Consider the following 18486-nt stretch of genomic DNA (forward strand, 5'->3'; position numbering starts at 1 on the left):
AGTCCCTCCTTTTTGAATAGCGGGTGCCTAATAAACTGACAAAGGTGAACGGAGGTCTTCCGATTGGACGTAAAGAAGTGAACCATCAGCAACTCGCAACTTGGATTGGTGAAGCAGTTCGATAGATGGGCTATTTCCACACCCTGCGGGAGAAATGCTGGAGAGTCATACATGGCGCTCGATTCTATCACCCGGCGCCATTTAAGCATTAGCGCATCTGTAACCGGAGCTGTACGTTTTGAATCGTCGGAGTGAGCCGTCGTGGGACGAACTATAGATCTGATAAAGGTCGGATTTGTCTCAGACTCGAGGATCAGCAATTGCTGGTCAATAGACAATGGTCATTTGGAGGAAAATGGATAGGGATGGATGTGACATACAAGTTGCTGTCTTGGCATGCTAGACAGCAGTGTCCCTGTCAGATAGAGCGTCGGTAGCTGTCGCAGTCATGGACTTGAAGCCCATCAGTTGAACTTTCAGAAGTAGTGGCACCAAGTTACCAAGCAACTAGTGGCGACCACTAGTATAGAAGGTCATTAGTCAGTAGCTCTCAATCGGTTCAAGGTAGTCCAAGGATCTGAGAGCTCTTCCGGGCCCTGGCAGGTGGGCGACTCATGATCATCGTTGTATCAACAGTCAAGTCTCGGGACAAAAGACCGTCGGAGAGTCCTCGGTTCCCAGAAGCTGCGTCACTTTAAGGTACGCGACTATCTCCTTCAATTCAGTTCAATTCCCTCGTTCAATAAAAACTTATATTTCTTCGTGTAGTCCTTATCGAAGCGCCCACCAGCTGCCAGGGTTCACACCGTTGGCATGGCCTCCACTCATTTACCCCTTTGGCTTTAAACATATGAACACTCTCGACGCCGCCCACTGTCGACCGTCATCAAAATATTATATTACATAACATATCACATGTATGTAGTAAGCCCCGGGGCCAAGTATCCGCAACACGCAACGATTAGCGAGTCATGATGCATGATGGTGGATTCAAGCCCGATGCTGTCCACCCATCTCCCCTTCGGACAATTACAGGATAGTGTGGTAATCGAAATAGGTCTCTGTGTGAGTATCTGGGACTGGGTGTAAGCACACTGACCTACTAGAGTCCCCATAATCTACATAATTAGTCTACTAGTACTGTCCGGCCAACTTGTGATACTCAAGTACTATTAGCTTTCAGTATCACTGCGTAACAGTTAAGCAGACTCGGAAGTCGGCTGTCGTGAAGTGTCGGGGGTTATTGTACACGCAGCGCAGCTTGAGCGGCGATTGCTCGTGAAACAATTAATTGCAGGGAACCAAAAAATTCCGACGAGGACGTGAAGATTGTGGCATCGCTTCGAGTGCATAGGCCACATTCTAGTGACACAGCCGGTCACTTCACATCTAACACCGCTTTCTTTCAAATAATTTTAACATTCTCGACAACAGCGCGATGCAGTGTAGTACACCTCCATGACTTATCCTGGGATATTCATATCTCTCCAGCTCGCTCTGCATATCATATTATCCTGTATCCTGAGTTTCACTGTCGCCCAGAACCCAGTCGATACATATGCTCCGACAGTCAATGTGAATTGTCCAGATACACCCAACTCGCTCGTGCGGACCTTCACATCACAGACTCAGATTCTGAACGCATCAGAAACGGATTATATTGCGTCCAGGGAGTCCTATATAATCTCAAACGCGTGGTCTAACTGGCTTGGCAACGCGTCAGATATTGGATACGACTTCGAAAGTTTGGAAGGAAAATTTCCCAGAATTGGCATCGCCGTCGGAGGCGAGGGATACCGCACGGCACAATATGGCGCAGCAGTATTGTCAGGGTTGGATTGGAGAAACACCACCGCCAGAGAGGTGGGGACCGGAGGACTGCTGCAAGTCGCGTCTTACCTCTCGGCTTCGTCTGGTAAGTATCCTATCGGACAAATGCCCATTGCCCACTTTGATGATGCTCACCACCGGTATCTTAGGTGGTTCATGGCTACTCGGATCACTTCTGATGAACGATTGGCCCTCAATCAATGAACTAGTTTATGGGAATGGAGAAAATCTTTCGTCATGGATGGTAGACATTGACTTGATTGTGCCATCGTCGCCATCAGTCAGCGATGGAAATAACCAAGAGTATTGGGGCAGTATCCTGGCGAGTGTCGAATCAAAGGCAAATAATGGACTGTACGTCACTTCATGGGAACATTGTCATCAATCATTACGCTGATCTCTCTGCCTTTTCAGTCCTACCAGTGCAACTGACTTATGGGGTCGGATGATTTCATATCACTTCTTGAACGAAACTACGCGAGGAAACTTCTACACCAATCAGACTGGCCACGGCGCTGGTCAACTATGGTCCCAAATGTCTCTCCTACCGAATTTTCAAAATTACACAATGCCGTTCCCGATAGTAGCCACTGACTCACGCAAAGCGGGCTCAGGGATAACCACGAATGTCCCCCTGAATTCAACTGTTTATGAGGTCAGTACTTAACACATAAGTGCAGGAACGCATCTAGACATGAATGGTGTAGATTACACCTTTTGAGTTCGGGTCGTGGGATCCCAGTCTTTCAGCCATGCTACAGCTGAAATTTGCTGGGACTTATTTGACAAACGGTCTTCCGGCGAACCCATCAGCTTGCGTTGCTGGTTTCGATCAGGCGAGCTTTGTTATGGGTACAAGTTCCAGTTTCTTCAATGTATGTCATGTTATTACCTGGGAATTCCTCTGTTTTCGACCTGACTTACTGTTGCAGGCGGTCTTAAATGTTACCGACGGCAACTTTGGGTTTGATACCTCTGATGGAGATGAACAAGGCATGAACTTTATTTTCAATCAGTTGTTATCGCATATGCCTTCCAATGCCATGAATGCAGCCAATTGGCCTAACGTTCGTATCATTATCTAGACTCGCAACATCCACCTGACTGTATCTATAGCCATTCAAAGGTGTCAATCCTGGGACTTTTCAAGACTCATCTGCAGACCAGCTCGAACTTCTTGACGGAGGTTCAAACTACGAGAAAGTTCCCCTTAGCAGCCTACTTGTTAAGGCTAGGGGACTGGATGTAGTAGTCGTCGTTGACGGTAGTGCGGATGATCAAAACTATTGGCCAAAGTGAGACCAGCCGGCAATGTACGATTAATAAATACTAACTCCCGCCAGTGGTACATCACTGCTAACTACCTTCGAGCGGATATCATCAGTGCTCTCGTCTTCGCATCAACCGATGCCACCCATACCTGGAACTGCTGCCCAGTTTGTTTCCACAGGCGTCAATATGCGCCCAACGTTTTTTGGCTGTAATCTCACTCAAGGTCAACCAGATTACCCCATCATCATATATCTCCCTAATGCGCCTCCGTTGTCTGGAATCGCGCCAGCCACGAAGTACGCCACACGTCTTACATCGTTCAAAGATAATGCTGATATCATCTTGCAGCACTGATGATACACAATTTTCCTACACATCCAAGTTCACGGCCGTGTTCATAAATCAAGCGTTCGGGAATGCCTTGGGTGGCTTCGAACCAAACGCAACTTCTCCGGATCCGTATTGGGGGCGATGCTTGCAATGCGCGGCAATTGATCGCGCAGTCACTCCACGATCAGATATCTGTTCGCAATGCTTTGCGCGGTATTGCTACGATCCAAACAATCTTCCAAGCCGATCAGAACTCCCAGACAGACAACTTGTATTCGTGAACCCTGATCCTAGCGGTCTGCAGAAAGTTGAACAATGGTTAGAAGGCGACAAGAGTTTATTGGCAGGATTCATTGTTGCCATCATAGTGGGTATTGCAGGGATTGTCGGTTTCATGTGAGTGATGACAGCTATCTGAACTTGATGACTTAGTGATTGTACGTAGTTTCTGGTGGCGGAGGAGGAGAGCACGCATGTCTAGGTATTCTCGTGTCGACGAGCTCCGAGAGGATGACGAACCTTGGAAGTACTATGATGGTAACTCGTTGGAATTGACGCGTCGAATGTCGATAACATGATACTCTGAGGTTATCACACCTGTATCACATATACTATGCTTCATGTTGTAGGCTACTACTGGACACTGGTACTGTTGTCATTATATACCCCGGAGTCGCACTAATAACACGTTAATTAACATGCTCGATGCGGCCGTCTATATATAGTACACATCGTAGACAAATCCCGATTGATATGATGTTGATGAGATCGATGGAGGGCGACGCGGTGGTCTTCCGACTCCGTGAGAACATTGTTTGTCAAGAACTTATTCATATCCACACTGCACTACTTAGCTACGCTGCAAGTGCTGTTTGCATATCAATTATCAATTATATTCCTTATTGACCGCCATCACGCGTCCGACCGCTTGACTCTTGCCTTCTAACGCCGTCATTCCGTCATGCGGCTGTCAAGAGTCGTTCGAAGGTACACCAGTTAACGTGAAGCACCTTCTGCTCAACATAAATTACACACTACCTCGAGCTGTGAACCGCGGATGGTTGGGGACTATCACCAGCAACCAACTTTACAGCTAGGGCATCAGCTTGAAATCCATGAAATTTGAGGATGCAAAAAGATTACATAGGACCTTCCGAAGACACTCCTTTGCAAGCCCTTACTCTGCGCCGACAACAGCGGCTTGGAGCCCCCTGTGTGGAAAAGGAGGGGAGAAATAGCGGACGTACCGTTGAACTTTGATGGCGGCTGGCGTATTAGTTACCTACTAGTGAGTCTAAAGTTTCTCCTTCTCCCCGTCCTGAGTCCTCATCATTGCATTGCGTTTACCTGTGAAACAGGTAGAGCACCAACATGGCGACCTATGGTGACCGCCGCAAGCAGATTGAGATACAATATTCATTCTCAAACTTCAAGGGCGTTTTGACCCCATAGTTCGACAACAATAATGATATCGTCCACTTAGGTGAAACAAGATCTGAACATGGTTTCACAAGCATACTTATAGTAAAGCTATGGAACATCTTCACGCAAATTCTTTTCCGCATGAAATTTTATTCGCTCGCCCTCGGTATCAACCTGCCCTCGAGTTTTGCTATGGCATCTCATTGAATTTTCTCTTCTCTTTCGTGTCCTCTGATTCATATTCGGCCACGTTGCACTTGCTCCTATGAAAATACAGGCGATAGAAGTTAGAACTTGCACCTCGAGCAATGACCGAACTCGTACACAAATCGGGAGTCGCCGACTCGGTGGACCATCGCCATTATCGCTGCACGGCTCCTGTCACAAGAGTACCCATTCTGAAAGGCCCGCGGCACGAATGAAGAAAAAAACAGAAGTCAAAAATATGTAACAGCTGCCATGCCTGACAACACTCAGTACTTGACCAGATAGTCATGCTATCGGTACTGAGAGCGCTTACATTATTTCGGATATGTTTCTGCGGCATCATGTTGTTTTGATGGCGTAAATCTCATGGGACGCCCTGCAACTGGTGAGGTGTGCCAATTTGCCGTCACACAATACGCTGATACTCAGTTGGGGTGGTGAACGATTCATTTGTGTGCCGATAATTGGCATCTAACTGTGGTAACAACGTGCTTTGATTGTTCCACATTGTACGCTTCCACAGATTCCCCCTTCATGCTAGTCACCCTCGTGATTGACACCACATGCCATGGTACAATTTGACCACCGCGATCAAGCTGTGGGTGCCTTAAGACAATCAGCCCATCCACAGCTCAACATTTCAAGATGCGCTGTGGTCCTGCCAGACAACTCTTTAAGTAGCACGTCTGCTCAATCCCTTCTTTCCATCGTTTTACCCTTTTCCTCATTACCAAGCTGCTTGGCGATTATTCCTGTCTAGGCTCAAAGGTCGCTCTGAATTTGATCACTCCTTCATCTCTATCAGCACCCCAATTATCGAGTGCTTTGCCCGAAGTGCCCGACGTCATGCCTCTCCCCGTGCCTCCCATCTCTCAGATTGTGGGGGGAATCAACATCAACACGGCATATTTGACTTCAGATCCTCTTCACCCTCCTTCTCACTTCGAGCCGGCCAATCCTCCAGGCGCAGAGGTATCCACCCCGCAACTCCCTCTACTGCCATCCGTGAACGGTCCCTTTCGTATCTGGCGCCTTCTGTCAGCGGGAGGTTTTGCCAAAGCTATCGGAGCTGAAGACGTAGCATCAGGTCGCTTGCTGTGCCTCAAGGTTTTTAGGAAGGACACACTCAAATATGGTACAGGAAAGGGTCTCCTGAAAGAGTTGGAGGTTTACAAGCGTCTTGCGTCCTCGAGGCAGTGCTGTCCTGCAACGATATTCTTGATGGAATTAGAGATGTCCTTTCAGACAAAGGAAAACGTTTGTTTCGTCATGGTATGTGCTTCTCCCCTGTGCGCCATTTGAGCTGTTTTAATCTGTTGCAAATACTTAGGATTTAATGGCGAATGATCTAACATATTATATGGACCTCGAGTCTGCACATTGCGTCAAGAATGCTCGCAGATGGAGCGCGCAACTAGTAAGTAGCTGTTGTTCTTGGTTTTCAATGTCTCACCACTCCCTCTGAAGGCGCTTGGCATCAATGCTTTACACAACATGGGCATCATCCATCGTGATATCAAGGCAGAGAACGTTCTGATCGATATACGACAGAACGTGCGTATTGCTGACTTCGGGCTCAGTTATATCGGCGAGCCAAAACCCCTGAATCCATGGTGGGATTATTCATCCAGCGTCAAGGGTACTGAACATTGTATGGCGCCTGAAATCCTGCGCAACATGGAAGAACCGGATTCTATAAAATACGGGACGCCCGTGGACTGGTGGGCATTCGGATGTGTCCTGTACCAGCTTGTTTTGCCGCCGGCCCATAAGGTACGTGTTGTGTCTTGCTTAGTCGCTATCTTACTGATATAACCCCGCCAGGAGCTCTTTGATGGGAAGGACTCTATAATGAAATATGTTGCTTGGCACTGTGAACATTACGGAACATTCGACTTGTTCCCTGCGTTTCATCAACTTGATTCCCTTGTAGCTGATTTGCTCGTAGGGGTAAGCTTTTTACTGTCTATGTTATAACGCTGCCACTTACCTATACCGTGATAGTTGCTCCATCCCCTTTCCATAATGCGGTACGGGTTCCGACAGATTACCAGTCACTGGTATTTCTTAAACGATGATGGCACATCGGAATTTCACGGGGCCTGCTCTCGCGGTAGGTTAAATTTGATTTATCTGCGGAACATAGTACTTACAACTTATTGCAGCTCTCCAGCGCGAAGAAGAACCAGAGATGCTACCGTACTTGTGGGATGAGGAGACTAGTGCCCAACCAGCAAATATCTGGTGCGCCCAACCTCCTGGGATGTTTATGCTTCCAAATGTGGATTGGAGAAAGCCCGGGCCGTGAATCATTTCTTTCCTATGATGCTTCCAGTTTGTGACGATTTCATCACGACTTTCTCTATATCAAGCTCTTGATTATACTGCGCCTCCCTTGCTACAAATTCACATTCATTTAGTACCTTAGTGTCCGTAGTTTCTATGTTTCTGTTTGCATACATCTTTGGCACTCTTTATTCTATTGTGTCTTTCTTTCTTATCCCAAGGGGTCGGTGGAATGGACTGAATGTTTTACTCTCTAACGATAGCTGATTCGGAAGATTGAGAGTAAAGCCTGGCGCGCATGATATTGCCAGAGTACGATGCTTGACTCAGGCTGTATCCCCATTAGAAGGTGTGTTGACCGTGGCTAGAATATTCATGTTATCTGTATGGCGGTAGTAATGACCCGCGCATTGATAAAATAGATACCATCCTCACACTGCGTGTTATCAAAATTTTCTGACGGTAGATACCTGGCTGGCATTAATGTGACCCCAGGGTCAAGTTTTAGCCATTTCTGGCGCCAGCTGCAGCTACCATGGGTCCAAACCGATCCACTTGAGCACACCACCAATCGTTCGAGCGCTCCAGATGAATCTCACATTCTCTATTCTTACATAGATGCGTCTGTGTCCCTCTACTCTCCCTTTGGGCATTCGATTTAATCTTTACTAATGTCTGCCACGGTCGTCCAAGAGCTTCACTTGCACTTACCGTCGTTCGAGTGCTCTTGCATTCCTTCAATTGCAGACTGTCCAGGCAGAGTGCCCTTTCCATTCAAGGGTAACATGAAAGTAGCTGTAAGCTTTCAAGCGGAGGTAGAACTTTTGAAGCGTTCGGAAGTCGACCGGAACCAACGTTGTCAGCCACAGACGCCGCCAGTAGAGATACTCAGGATATTGATTTAAACATTGATCACTTCACTAAATACTACGACGAAAACTTTTGTATGTCTCCTTGAAATAACACCAAATAAACTTAATCAACGCCACCACGAAAGCGCGAATAAATAAAAGCAAATTCCCCTGCTCCTTGGAGAGTACTACTAGAGAACCGTTAACTTCACCGAGCATCACACACTATTGCCAGTCGATATATGCACACGCTCTTGGAAAGCGATTGAGGTCATGCCGGTTGCTGCATCAGAGTTGGCCAGGAGCTCAGCGTGATATTTTCGAACGCTAAGAATCAGGCGTGGTCCCAGCACACACATTTGCCCGACTAAGAAAATTTGAACAGATCCAGAATCAATCTGAACTTCCAGGGAATTTTGGTCCTATAGAAATGATGAGCCATGGTCGCATGCAGAGGTCAGTAAAAGATTGACATACTACCGTTGAGAGTGCTGGAGAGAAATCATATACGAGCTGGAAGCAAGACGTAGCAACAAAGCTACCACCACCGAACCCTCAGTAAGAGGGATAATAATCACACCATGAGCTCACCTCACAAAGTAAACCACGTGAGCTTTCACCAATACCGTGAAACAGTCCCCGGTAATACTTCCTGTCGAATATTGTCGCAATTCGCTGAAGTATTTTACAGCAATCCAGATTGCGAGACATAGTGCGAGGACCTCCCACATAGCTCCGAGTATCCAAATAATGAGATCCAGATGCAAGTCATCTTCTCCAAAGTCAATCGAGCACTGATGAATGCCGGAGAGAATGAGTTCCTCTGGTATTCATCAATGAGCACTATGCACATTTATCTTTATCCACAATTAAGCGTACCTCCTGAAAGATGTAGAGTTATCATTACAACGGCCACTCCGTTAAAAATGTTGTCAGCCAGGAAGATGACACTGAGAAATATCAGGATCTTTCTGGATCGTTGATACATGGCATATAACCGAGTGATCACGACGACTTGCGGCATGTTTCAGTCAAGGAAATAACTGTCGCAAGTGCCAAGCTCACCCCCCAGTATTGAAAATACCAAACCACCGACACAATACTGTACGATGTACGAAATAATGCCTAACGAACCCAGTCAGTGACAAGCATCGGGTAGCACACACTCCAAATGGACTCACATCTGTGGCAGTATAATGTGACAGTCATTAATGAACTAAGAAGTAGTAAAGAATCACACTGACCCCTACAGGACACCACGGTCAATTGAAGGGGGATGGTAGGCATCTGTACAGAAAACTCACTGTATCTGTTAGCGAGATGGTTGGAAGACAGTCTGTATGCCGTTGGTTGGGAGAAGCGAAGGCAGCGAATATACTAAGGAGACATACTCAACATAGCCACACTGATTATGAGAGATAGACAATCAATACGACATTGATTATTTGACCTTGCGAACATACGCAGTACATAAGATTCCAAGGTAGCGCACCTAGGATACGTTCAAGTCAGCATAGCATGGAAACTACAACGAATAAGCCGCATACACCGAGATACAGAACTGTCATTAGGGACCAACGTTGCCCCTGGAATTAAATGTATATTCATGTGTGTTCCTCTGACATGATACTTCACTCACCCAGATTAGTTCGACCTAGTATAAGACCATTGTTAGCGAGATGGCCGCCCCAGCCATAGCATTGACATACCTCCTGTCCGAACAAAAGTGCTGAAATAGTTCCAGGATATCAGTAGTCCTTTAATATCGTCATGCTCACCCCAATCATATGTCACTCCAACAAAAGTGGCAACTGCAAAACCGCAAGGTTAGAATGAGTCAGCTTCAACATTCAACTGCTCTGCACGAACCTACAAGATAACTGGAGTAACGATATCCGTTTATGGTCGGCCACAAAGTGGGATCGTTTAAGACTATGGTCATATTGGTAGAGAATGAGTGTGGCCCGTGAGAGGCAAAGAGTCAAGTTGGTGGACGTACTATGGCAATGAGATATACCATGTGCTTTAAGTACCAAAACGAGGTCGAGAGATTATATCCGTTGCTGCAGTGCACATTACCCAAAGTAAGTATTTTCGTATGAAGAAAGATGAATTCAATCCAGGTGCGTAACATAAATGTTGGTCGTGAAGCAGTCAGTGTACTCTGCCTCCATCATCGGACTTTGTATCACATGCCAAAAATGGCAAGTACAGGTGTCCGAGGCTCCGCGGTCCGGACCGTAAGTGGGCATAAACTTCAGTTATCGCAGAACCACATGTATGCATCAGGGAATCTCAGTCGTTACGGCAATGTGGATACTGAGGGTGATTCCCCGTCGACTATTAATCTCAAGGCTGAGTCGAAATCACCTATTTGCAACCGTGCAATATGACAACTCCGAGAGCTTCAGCGGTTTCCAAGTTGCACTCGCAACCAAGTGCAGATGAGATGACCCTCGCCAAGCTAGGATACAAGCAGGAGTTTCACAGGGAATTCACTCCGCTAGAGGTGAGCTTGATTTCAGACTCTTCCGTGTACGCGACACAAGCTAACAATTGCAGGTGGCTGGACTTGCATTCAGCTTTGTTGGAGTGGTTCCTTCAATAGTGTAAGCCGTTACTATGACGCAAGCCAATTGAAATCCCATCGCTAATGATAACAATTCGTTCAGTTCTGTGCTCTTCTATACAATACCAAACGGTGGGCCTTTCGCGATGGTTTGGGGTGTAAGCTTTCATCATAGGTGAGGATTCCTGTTTCGTAAACATCTCACTTTTCCTCTGTGCAGTGGGCATTTGCTTGCCCCTTTATCATGTGCATTGGGATGGCGATGACGGAGCTCGCATCAGCAGCACCTACTTCTGGCGGCGTATGTCATTGACGCCGTCGCTGTTTCACACTTGACTCAACTGTTGACACAATCTAGCTATACTATTGGACTTACTCTCTTGCTTCTCCACGATGCCGCAATTTTCTGTCGTGGATAGTTGGCTGTAAGTTCTGCATTTTCATGCCACATGCAGCCAGTCCTGACATCTGCAGATTCGAATACCATAGCGATTATCACAGGAGTTGGTAAGACGGGTTCCATTTTTTCAACAGTCTCCCCCTGATCACGCGTGCTAGCTTCCGTAAATTGGGCTTGTACAATTCAAATCATCGCAGCAATCAGTATCGCCTCCTCTGACCAGGCGCATGCGACTACCAACCAGCAACTCTAGTAAGCTCGTCCTCATGCAGGCACGACACTCTTCATATTGGTTGCTATAGTGGTATATACGCAGCTTTGTTTTTGTCACAAGCTGTCATCGTGAGCCTCGGTACCAAAGTTTTGGCAAGGTTGCAAAGACTATTCACGTTGGTGAATGCATGGTAGGTGTTGCAGAGTTCGTCCATGATCATTGTTTCAAATCCTCCAATAGCCTTTGCTTCATAATCATTATCACGCTTCCGATCGCGACGCCACCGGATTATCGGAACAGCGCAAATTTTGCGCTACGGGAATTCACCAACTGTATGTTTCATCGTCAAATTACGCTCGCAGCTCACAATTAGTTGTAGTGGCTGGCTGGCCATCCGGATTCGCATTTATTTTGAGCTTAATGGCTCCTCTGTATACAATAGGTTAGACCATATTCTCTCGAATCATTGCTCCATGACCATCTTTAACCCACCAGGGGGTTATGATACTAGCGTTCACATTAGTGAGGAGGTCTCAAATGCCGCTATGGCAATACCATGGGCAATAGTAAGTGACACTAGAAATGATCGATTGTTGTATTTATCCCAGTCAGGTCGGTTCTATTGCCGTATCAGCTGTCCTTGGTTGCGGTATGTGAAACGAATGACATATCACTCTGATATTGATGACATATTCTAATCTAGGAGTCAACATCTCCCTTACCTTTTGCATGGGCACTGATGTCGGCAGCCTCCTCAATAGCCCTATTGGCCAGCCCATGGCACAAATCTTATTCAATTCGCTCGGGCAGCAAAAAGCCCTGGCTCTATGGTGTCTCATTATTATAGCAGAGTACGTTTTAGTGCCGTGTAGCATATTCCCAACCTAACCATAGAGCAGGTACATGGTGGCATCGAACTGCCTCCTGGTCGGCTCTCGCCAAACGTTTGCATTTGCTCGTGATGGAGCCCTCCCCTTTTCGCGGTATTTATACCGGATCAATCGCTACACAGGAACACCCGTCAATACGGTTTGGTTCGACACCGTCTGCGCTCTGGCAATTGGACTTTTGTCGTTCGTAAGCACCGAAGCCATCGATGCGGTATTCACAATTTCTGTTACCGCATCGTATATCGCATACATAACGCCGATCACAACCCGCTTTGCGTTCAAGAATGATTTTAAACCCGGTCCATTTCATCTGGGGAAACTTGTGAGTTGATCGGCAGCGATGTATTCTTGAACTTATATGTCTGTGCAGAGCTTTCCAGTCGCTGCGATCGCCGTGATATGGATGGCTTTCATGATGTTTGTTTTCTTCTTTCCCACAACCCCGCAAACGACAACACAGCAGATGAACTATACGGTTGTGGTACTTGGGGGGTTCATGTTTCTGGCGATTTTCTGGTATTATTGTCCGGTGTACGGAGGCGTGCATTGGTTTACGGGACCCATATCCAACGTCATCAGAGGTGAAAACAGATATGAAGATTCGATATTGGAGAAGAAGGAACAACATCATGATGATGCAGATATCTCTGTTCAACCGGTGGATGTATAGGTAGTGTTCGTATACCATCGTGAAATCATCTGTATGCCAAAATGTAATCGTAAGGCGCCAGTTCCCGACTTCGCCGACCGCCCATATTTGTCATCACGTGTCGTATCAGTGCCTTAGTTAACAATAGATCCAACTGAAGCTGCATTATTGGCAAGTCAGGTCAAATTTCCAGCCATATCCAAGGTATCCTTGAGCTTTGCTGATGTCGCGTCGTTTTCACGATTGTCTGACAGGGTGTGATAATGATCATCGTACCAATACACTCAGTATTGATTGTCAGTTGCTATACATTTGTACAAACATGAAGTTCAGACCCTACGAATGAAACTCTGACGCTGCTCACACGAACAAATCTGTCCGCCCCAACGTCTCCGATATAACCCCCACCACCTTGGCTTCAAACTCAAACACATCCCCACCACGGTACGCCACAAGGTCCTGAGGCATCTCCCTCTGCACTCCAAGCGCCTTCTCGAGGTTTGTCGTGGCGAGCGCGAGAGCTGTTGTGCGATCAATAGTACCATTAGACGTGAGGAGCGACTGGAATTAGTGTTAGGAAACATGTCATGAGAAGAGATCCAACACAACACACCCAACCGACTTCGAAACGTGTATTCCGGGCATTGTACTCATCAATGACTCCAATGGCTACATTGACACCTGCCTTCAAAAGCGCAGTGACCAGACTCTCCTGCGTGATCGGCGGGCCAGCAAGTCTATGTGATCGTCAGGTTAGCATCCTTAGTTGCAAACGAGAAAAAAAACGAAGATAGGACTAAGACGAAAGGGCACAAGGATACTTACAACCTTCGCTGCTCCCAAGTCGACGGGTATGGCTTGCTCTGCGTGACGATCACGCTCACACCTGCCCTTGCAATCTCATGCGCAAGGAGATGAGCCTCAGTTGCCCCTGCAAAGGTCAAATGAAGCTCCCTCCCGGAATGAGCCTCGTATTCATTCTTAAGTCGGAGCAGGGTCGCCATGATGTCTGCACTCTCAACGTCCAAAACGAGCGTCGTTTGACCCTTGACTCTAGACATCAGTGTTCATTCAACGTGGGAGGGGTAAAAACATGCCAACCTTTCTGACACTTCTGAGCACCTCATCTCCACTCTCCCCGAACAACATGTTCCTAAGTGCCGCTACCTGCGTGCTCACACCAATCCTTGAAGACATACTTATGCCCACATGCAATGCTACTTCACCAACAATGCTTGCACTCTCCACGCGCGCATGCACAGCTCCAGGTGAGAATGCAGTAGATATACCCCGCAGGAAGGTACCAGAGGGCGCAGTGATGGCCGTTGTAACGCCTCCGCGATAGGCTAGTCTGCAATCCAAGAGGTAAATTCAGGGTAAGAGCAGACGGATTGGATGTGAAGAATGGAAAGTGCACATACAACAAATTCTGGCCACCAAACATGAGCCCATCCTGGGCTCTCACGACCTTATCACCCAACACGGCAGGAAGATCCTCGTCGAGGAGGTTATAAACGCTTCCATCATTCGTGCTTGGCTCTAGCCTAATCTCCATGAGCCCCAGCGGCGTACCAAAGCTCGTCAGTCCAGGTGTGATCGTGCCGCCTTCAAGGTCCACGATATCGACGGCCCCTTCTGCAAAATCCGAGCATTGACCAACACACACCAGTCGGCCATCTTCCACGCCCACCGATCCCACCTTCTCAGAAACATGTACAACCCCAGTCGAGCCCCCACCTCTCATGTAAAGCCCCGAGACATTCACGAATAACGCCCCTTTTAGCTCCGAGGTTCAAGAGGGGGAATGCCTTCATGCGCGACGGCTGCCACCTTCTCAGAATCGAAATCGGACGTGCGTGGGGACGTGGTGGGCCCCTTGGCGACATGGCGGCCGGGAAGGGAGAGCTGAGGGATACCATCAATGTAGACCTGAGTGGGCGTTGCAGCAAGTGAAAGTGGATGGGAGGACCAAATCACAACATCTAGTTCCGATTAGACAATTAGACGGATCTTTCATATATCCAGACTGCGAGCATGACGTACCGGCATCATATCCTGCAATTCAACCGAAACTTAAATTCTTCATTGAACTTATATAGTAGTCTTACATACCTGCTTTGAGCATTCCAATCCGATGGCCCATCCCCATGGCAGTAGCAGGAGTATACGTAACGGAGAGGAGCGCGAGTGCGGGGTCAAGGCCATAATAGTGCGCTTGGGCGGCTTCGTGCAGGAGGTAGCGGGAGTTGACAACTGGGTGGTCAGACTGCAAGTACAAGTTAGATCGAAGTTTCATGATGGAAGTGAGTGAAAACAACATGCGTTAAGGATGGAGAGAAAGATGAGTAATTCATGATCATTATGTAAAATATACATACGAGTTGCGTGGCTCCAGACACGAGTACATGTATAGAAGAGCATAAATAAAGGAGGCGGGGTGAAGAAGTACTCAAGGCGACATTTACCTTCGTAACAACATTGATTCCATGCTCCGCCAGCACGCGTGGTGCGAACTCCGATCCTCGATATGCCTCGCGTTTCTTCCTTCATGCAAGATCAACCGCATCAGCAGATTTGCAGGAGTCAATCCATATATATGTACCGGAAGTTGGATGCAAAGAGTGCTATGGCAGGTGTGCCACCCTAGTGGAAATGAATGTCATTAGAGGAAGTTGAGAACGGGAAGAGGAAAGACTCACCCAGGTCTTCTTCAACAACTCCGGAACGAGGTACGTTTCTCCAGCATGATGGAACGATGCTACTGGGAACTCGAACTCGTTCGTAAGCTGTTCATGCCCATACATTGAGCAACCACATGCAAATATAAATTAGAAAAGAATTATTCTAAGAAGATTTGGACGCACACGGACGATTCCGTCGAGATCAACTGCCTCATAACAATGTACGGAAAGCTTCACGCGTCCTCGGAGCACATCGACAAGGGATTCCCATTGCAAGTCTTCAGGAAATGTCTTTCCTGCGACATCGTCCCAGGAACCAGACTCTGCTTTGGCGCAGAAGTCGTCTTGAATACCACGCAGCTTTCTGGCATGGTCGTAAGCAGCGCGAAAGTTCCACGCAGAGTCAAGGCGAGTTATGTCATAAGCACTGGAGGGGTTTTCACCTTATGAGCGAGTGAGCAAGGATTATGATAATATTCGTCAGAACATACTGCATGCATGTCTGTTAGATATTGTTAGAAGTGAATGGGATACATATAAGAAAAGAACGAGGAAGTAAAAGCAAGACAACATACTTCATGTGTCGCCAGCGGGGCGTGAGAGAGCGGTCAAAGTGAGAACCATTGAGGGTGTAAGGAGGCTCAAGGAGCATGGAAGAAGGTGACCGGTCAGCTGTGGGGCGCAATTTCATGATAAATGCCTGGCCGCCTAGTTTAAGATCAGTATTCAGACAAAGTATAGAGTGAAACAACGCTGACCGATATTGTCCGCGCTACCAGGGAGAATTTGCGCGGTGGTGACACCTCCAGCCATAGCGAGTTCGTATGACGCGTCATGGGTGTTCAGGGCATCGATACTGCGCAGCCAGGGCAAGATGGGGGCCTTGTAAGAGTTCGTATCATCTGTACCTGCAGGACATGAGATCCTATTTCTATGCGGATCGCAAATAAACTCACCATCTAGCTCGGGCGCACTGCCGACCCCAATATGGGAGTGCAAATCTACTATACCAGGGGTCACCCATGCTCCATGAGCATCGACAATCTCCAAGTTCACGTTCTCCGACTTGAGCTGTTGAATCATTGAAAGAGGAACATCACCGATGACAACACCGCGGTGCATGAGCAGGTCGCCAGTGAGGACTTCGTGCCCATCATTGGCGGCTGTCCAGATAGTAGCGTTGCGCACGAGAACAGGTTTCGTGTTCTCTGCGTAGCGGTCACTCTGTGTCCGTGCATGGAAATGGGGTGGAGGCCCGGGTTTTGCGTGTGTGTAGGCACATTTGGAAAGGATTTCGGAGCGATGGTCGAGCTTGTATGAATCGGATTGAGAGAACGCGGAAGACCGGAAGGTTAAGATTGATGAACGGAGAAAGATGAACAGGGCGAAGGTGATGGTGATGGTGAATAGGACTGGGCGAGCCCGGCGCCACTGTGAGCTACCCATTATGTGAGAGGGTGCCACTGGCAGGCAAACTTGACTCTGTCCATCGTGATCAACACTATTATGGGATGGTTAACATTGATCGTGGCCCGTGGGCAAAATCCTAAGGCCCGTCTCAATGCGGAGATCGAAATGAAAAGGAGCCTCAAGAACTTGTGCCAGGTGCGCGTACATGGCCTAGTCATGAAATCGCACCGTCCTTAAATATTAAATCGCAGGCCGTCCTTTACTCTCAATGTCAGAATATTGGGTGTCCCGCAAACGTCACCACTGTAAGTATTGTAATATCTATATCGCAGACGATGTTCCATCCAGGCAACACCACGAGAATGGAGTCCGTCACAAAGGCAATGTCGAACGGTTTGTACGCGGGCTGTACAAGGCTGGCGAGAAATCTGTAAAGGATAGGGACGAAGAGACGCGTGAGATGGAGAGGATTAACAAAGTGCGTTTGTATCCAATTCGCATATATATTCACTAATAAGTTACGCTTCAGGCCGCGACCGCCGCATATGCTCAAGACGTAGGTGCTGGACTTGGGGGGGTCGGGCCGTCCTCACGTGGTGCTCCTGTTGCAGCACCTGCGCAAAAGAAGCTTCAAACAAATCCATATGCTAACTACTCGACGCCTGCATCGCTAGGATACGCTGATCCTGATGCGGAGCGGGCTAAGGCAGCGGCGGATATCAGTCGAACGATGGGCTCCGCAGGAGACTGGCAATATGTCCAGAATCATACATCGGGATTTCCTGCACGGAATGAGGTTCCAAGCGTCAAGGGTAACAAGAAACGTGAAGCCCCGGTGGATGATATCGAGGGTGGGCATATTTTCAAGCTGAGGAAGAAGACGGTTAGTATAGGATTGGGGGAGTTGTATGACCCGGGAGTTATCAAGGTGAAAGTGAAGACGGAGTTTATGGTACCGCAGCCTGCTCCGTCGAAGACTCTGTGAGTTACCTTTGATTATATATGTGCATATAATTTTGACTAACCTGTTTACTACATAGTTGATTGATACCATCTCGTCCTTTGCTATGTTAATTACCGTGTTTCTCATCGATCGTGTTTGTTTCAAGATGAGGATACTACCTTTCACTGTTTCGTGGTCTCCGCTCATACTTCCCATCCGCGCTAGGACGCGATTCGTTGGAATTCCTGTTATAGGCTTTGGAGTATTCGGTGCCTGGACATAGGGAGGACGGGGTCACATTGCCTGCAAGTGTACTGAGGGCAATAGGGTTGACGGAGCTTCAGCAGAAGGCCGCACGCATACCAAAGGACCTCTGGAAGCCGTCATATCAGAATGCCGAGAAGGAGAACGTCGCAGTCTTGAATTCCCGTCGGTCCAAACGTCCTGCAATGGGTCCTGCTGCGTCTATGCCTGCCAAACGAGCTCGTGTAGCTACTCAACCACTTCACACTGCCCGTACATTAGTTGTTTG

The 18486-nt window shown here is 47.7% G+C and overlaps 5 protein-coding genes across 5 annotated transcripts; 4 read left to right on the forward strand and 1 right to left on the reverse strand.

Annotated features, from left to right (window-relative positions):
• Positions 1-1426: 1426 nt before the first annotated feature.
• Positions 1427-4144, forward strand: F5147DRAFT_664850 (phospholipase B). Its single transcript, XM_041435048.1, has 9 exons — positions 1427-1915; positions 1980-2184; positions 2245-2485; positions 2538-2705; positions 2763-2897; positions 2947-3125; positions 3174-3398; positions 3451-3828; positions 3878-4144. The coding sequence occupies exons 1-9, from the start codon at positions 1459-1461 to the stop codon at positions 4008-4010; spliced, it is 2121 nt and encodes a 706-aa protein (XP_041299441.1). The 5' UTR covers positions 1427-1458; the 3' UTR covers positions 4011-4144.
• Positions 4145-6206: 2062 nt separating this feature from the next.
• Positions 6207-7573, forward strand: F5147DRAFT_625219 (kinase-like domain-containing protein). The gene is made up of 6 exons (XM_041432668.1): positions 6207-6333; positions 6392-6478; positions 6529-6834; positions 6886-7011; positions 7066-7174; positions 7227-7573. Exons 1-6 carry the CDS (start codon positions 6283-6285, stop codon positions 7367-7369), a joined length of 822 nt encoding a protein of 273 aa, XP_041299442.1. The 5' UTR covers positions 6207-6282; the 3' UTR covers positions 7370-7573.
• A 2836-nt stretch (positions 7574-10409) lies between these two features.
• On the forward strand, positions 10410-13078 carry F5147DRAFT_601890 (amino acid/polyamine transporter I). The gene is made up of 16 exons (XM_041432241.1): positions 10410-10437; positions 10466-10707; positions 10761-10807; positions 10871-10925; positions 10988-11068; positions 11126-11192; positions 11242-11274; positions 11326-11419; positions 11470-11571; positions 11622-11713; positions 11761-11823; positions 11877-11947; positions 11994-12030; positions 12085-12232; positions 12281-12593; positions 12642-13078. Exons 2-16 carry the CDS (start codon positions 10588-10590, stop codon positions 12939-12941), a joined length of 1623 nt encoding a protein of 540 aa, XP_041299443.1. The 5' UTR covers positions 10410-10437; positions 10466-10587; the 3' UTR covers positions 12942-13078.
• F5147DRAFT_664889 (uncharacterized protein) lies at positions 12977-17187 on the reverse strand. The gene is made up of 14 exons (XM_041435049.1): positions 16558-17187; positions 16360-16509; positions 16177-16309; positions 15785-16028; positions 15620-15706; positions 15523-15563; positions 15386-15464; positions 15033-15186; positions 14742-14902; positions 14342-14703; positions 14022-14271; positions 13746-13966; positions 13534-13657; positions 12977-13481 (listed from the first exon to the last, which is right to left on the reverse strand). Exons 1-14 carry the CDS (start codon positions 17045-17047, stop codon positions 13281-13283), a joined length of 2697 nt encoding a protein of 898 aa, XP_041299444.1. The 5' UTR covers positions 17048-17187; the 3' UTR covers positions 12977-13280.
• On the forward strand, positions 17188-18353 carry F5147DRAFT_118707 (uncharacterized protein). Its single transcript, XM_041428109.1, has 3 exons — positions 17188-17489; positions 17541-17992; positions 18052-18353. Exons 1-3 carry the CDS (start codon positions 17280-17282, stop codon positions 18053-18055), a joined length of 666 nt encoding a protein of 221 aa, XP_041299445.1. The 5' UTR covers positions 17188-17279; the 3' UTR covers positions 18056-18353.
• The last annotated feature ends 133 nt before the right edge of the window (positions 18354-18486 follow it).

This window comes from Suillus discolor (genome assembly GCF_016758755.1).
Source record: "Suillus discolor strain FC423 chromosome Unknown F5147scaffold_2, whole genome shotgun sequence".
NCBI classification, from domain to species: Eukaryota; Fungi; Basidiomycota; class Agaricomycetes; order Boletales; family Suillaceae; genus Suillus; species Suillus discolor.

Excerpts from the sequence above, each read along its gene's own strand:
- F5147DRAFT_664850 (XM_041435048.1), top strand. The coding sequence starts at position 1,459 with ATGACTTATCCTGGGATATTCATATCTCTCCAGCTCGCTCTGCATATC. Across the intron at positions 1,916-1,979 it reads TTACCTCTCGGCTTCGTCTG|GTGGTTCATGGCTACTCGGA; the intron begins GTAAGTATCCTA and ends CCGGTATCTTAG. Across the intron at positions 3,399-3,450 it reads GGAATCGCGCCAGCCACGAA|CACTGATGATACACAATTTT; the intron begins GTACGCCACACG and ends ATCATCTTGCAG.
- F5147DRAFT_625219 (XM_041432668.1), top strand. The coding sequence starts at position 6,283 with ATGGAATTAGAGATGTCCTTTCAGACAAAGGAAAACGTTTGTTTCGTC. Across the intron at positions 6,835-6,885 it reads TTTTGCCGCCGGCCCATAAG|GAGCTCTTTGATGGGAAGGA; the intron begins GTACGTGTTGTG and ends TAACCCCGCCAG. Across the intron at positions 7,012-7,065 it reads TAGCTGATTTGCTCGTAGGG|TTGCTCCATCCCCTTTCCAT; the intron begins GTAAGCTTTTTA and ends ATACCGTGATAG.
- F5147DRAFT_601890 (XM_041432241.1), top strand. The coding sequence starts at position 10,588 with ATGACAACTCCGAGAGCTTCAGCGGTTTCCAAGTTGCACTCGCAACCA. Across the intron at positions 11,420-11,469 it reads ACTACCAACCAGCAACTCTA|TGGTATATACGCAGCTTTGT; the intron begins GTAAGCTCGTCC and ends TGGTTGCTATAG. Across the intron at positions 11,824-11,876 it reads GGCTCCTCTGTATACAATAG|GGGGTTATGATACTAGCGTT; the intron begins GTTAGACCATAT and ends TTAACCCACCAG.
- F5147DRAFT_664889 (XM_041435049.1), bottom strand. The coding sequence starts at position 17,047 with ATGGGTAGCTCACAGTGGCGCCGGGCTCGCCCAGTCCTATTCACCATC. Across the intron at positions 14,272-14,341 it reads TTTGGTGGCCAGAATTTGTT|ACTAGCCTATCGCGGAGGCG; the intron begins GTATGTGCACTT and ends CTTGGATTGCAG. Across the intron at positions 13,658-13,745 it reads ACTTGGGAGCAGCGAAGGTT|ACTTGCTGGCCCGCCGATCA; the intron begins GTAAGTATCCTT and ends ACGATCACATAG.
- F5147DRAFT_118707 (XM_041428109.1), top strand. The coding sequence starts at position 17,280 with ATGTCAGAATATTGGGTGTCCCGCAAACGTCACCACTGTAAGTATTGT. Across the intron at positions 17,490-17,540 it reads AGATGGAGAGGATTAACAAA|GCCGCGACCGCCGCATATGC; the intron begins GTGCGTTTGTAT and ends GTTACGCTTCAG.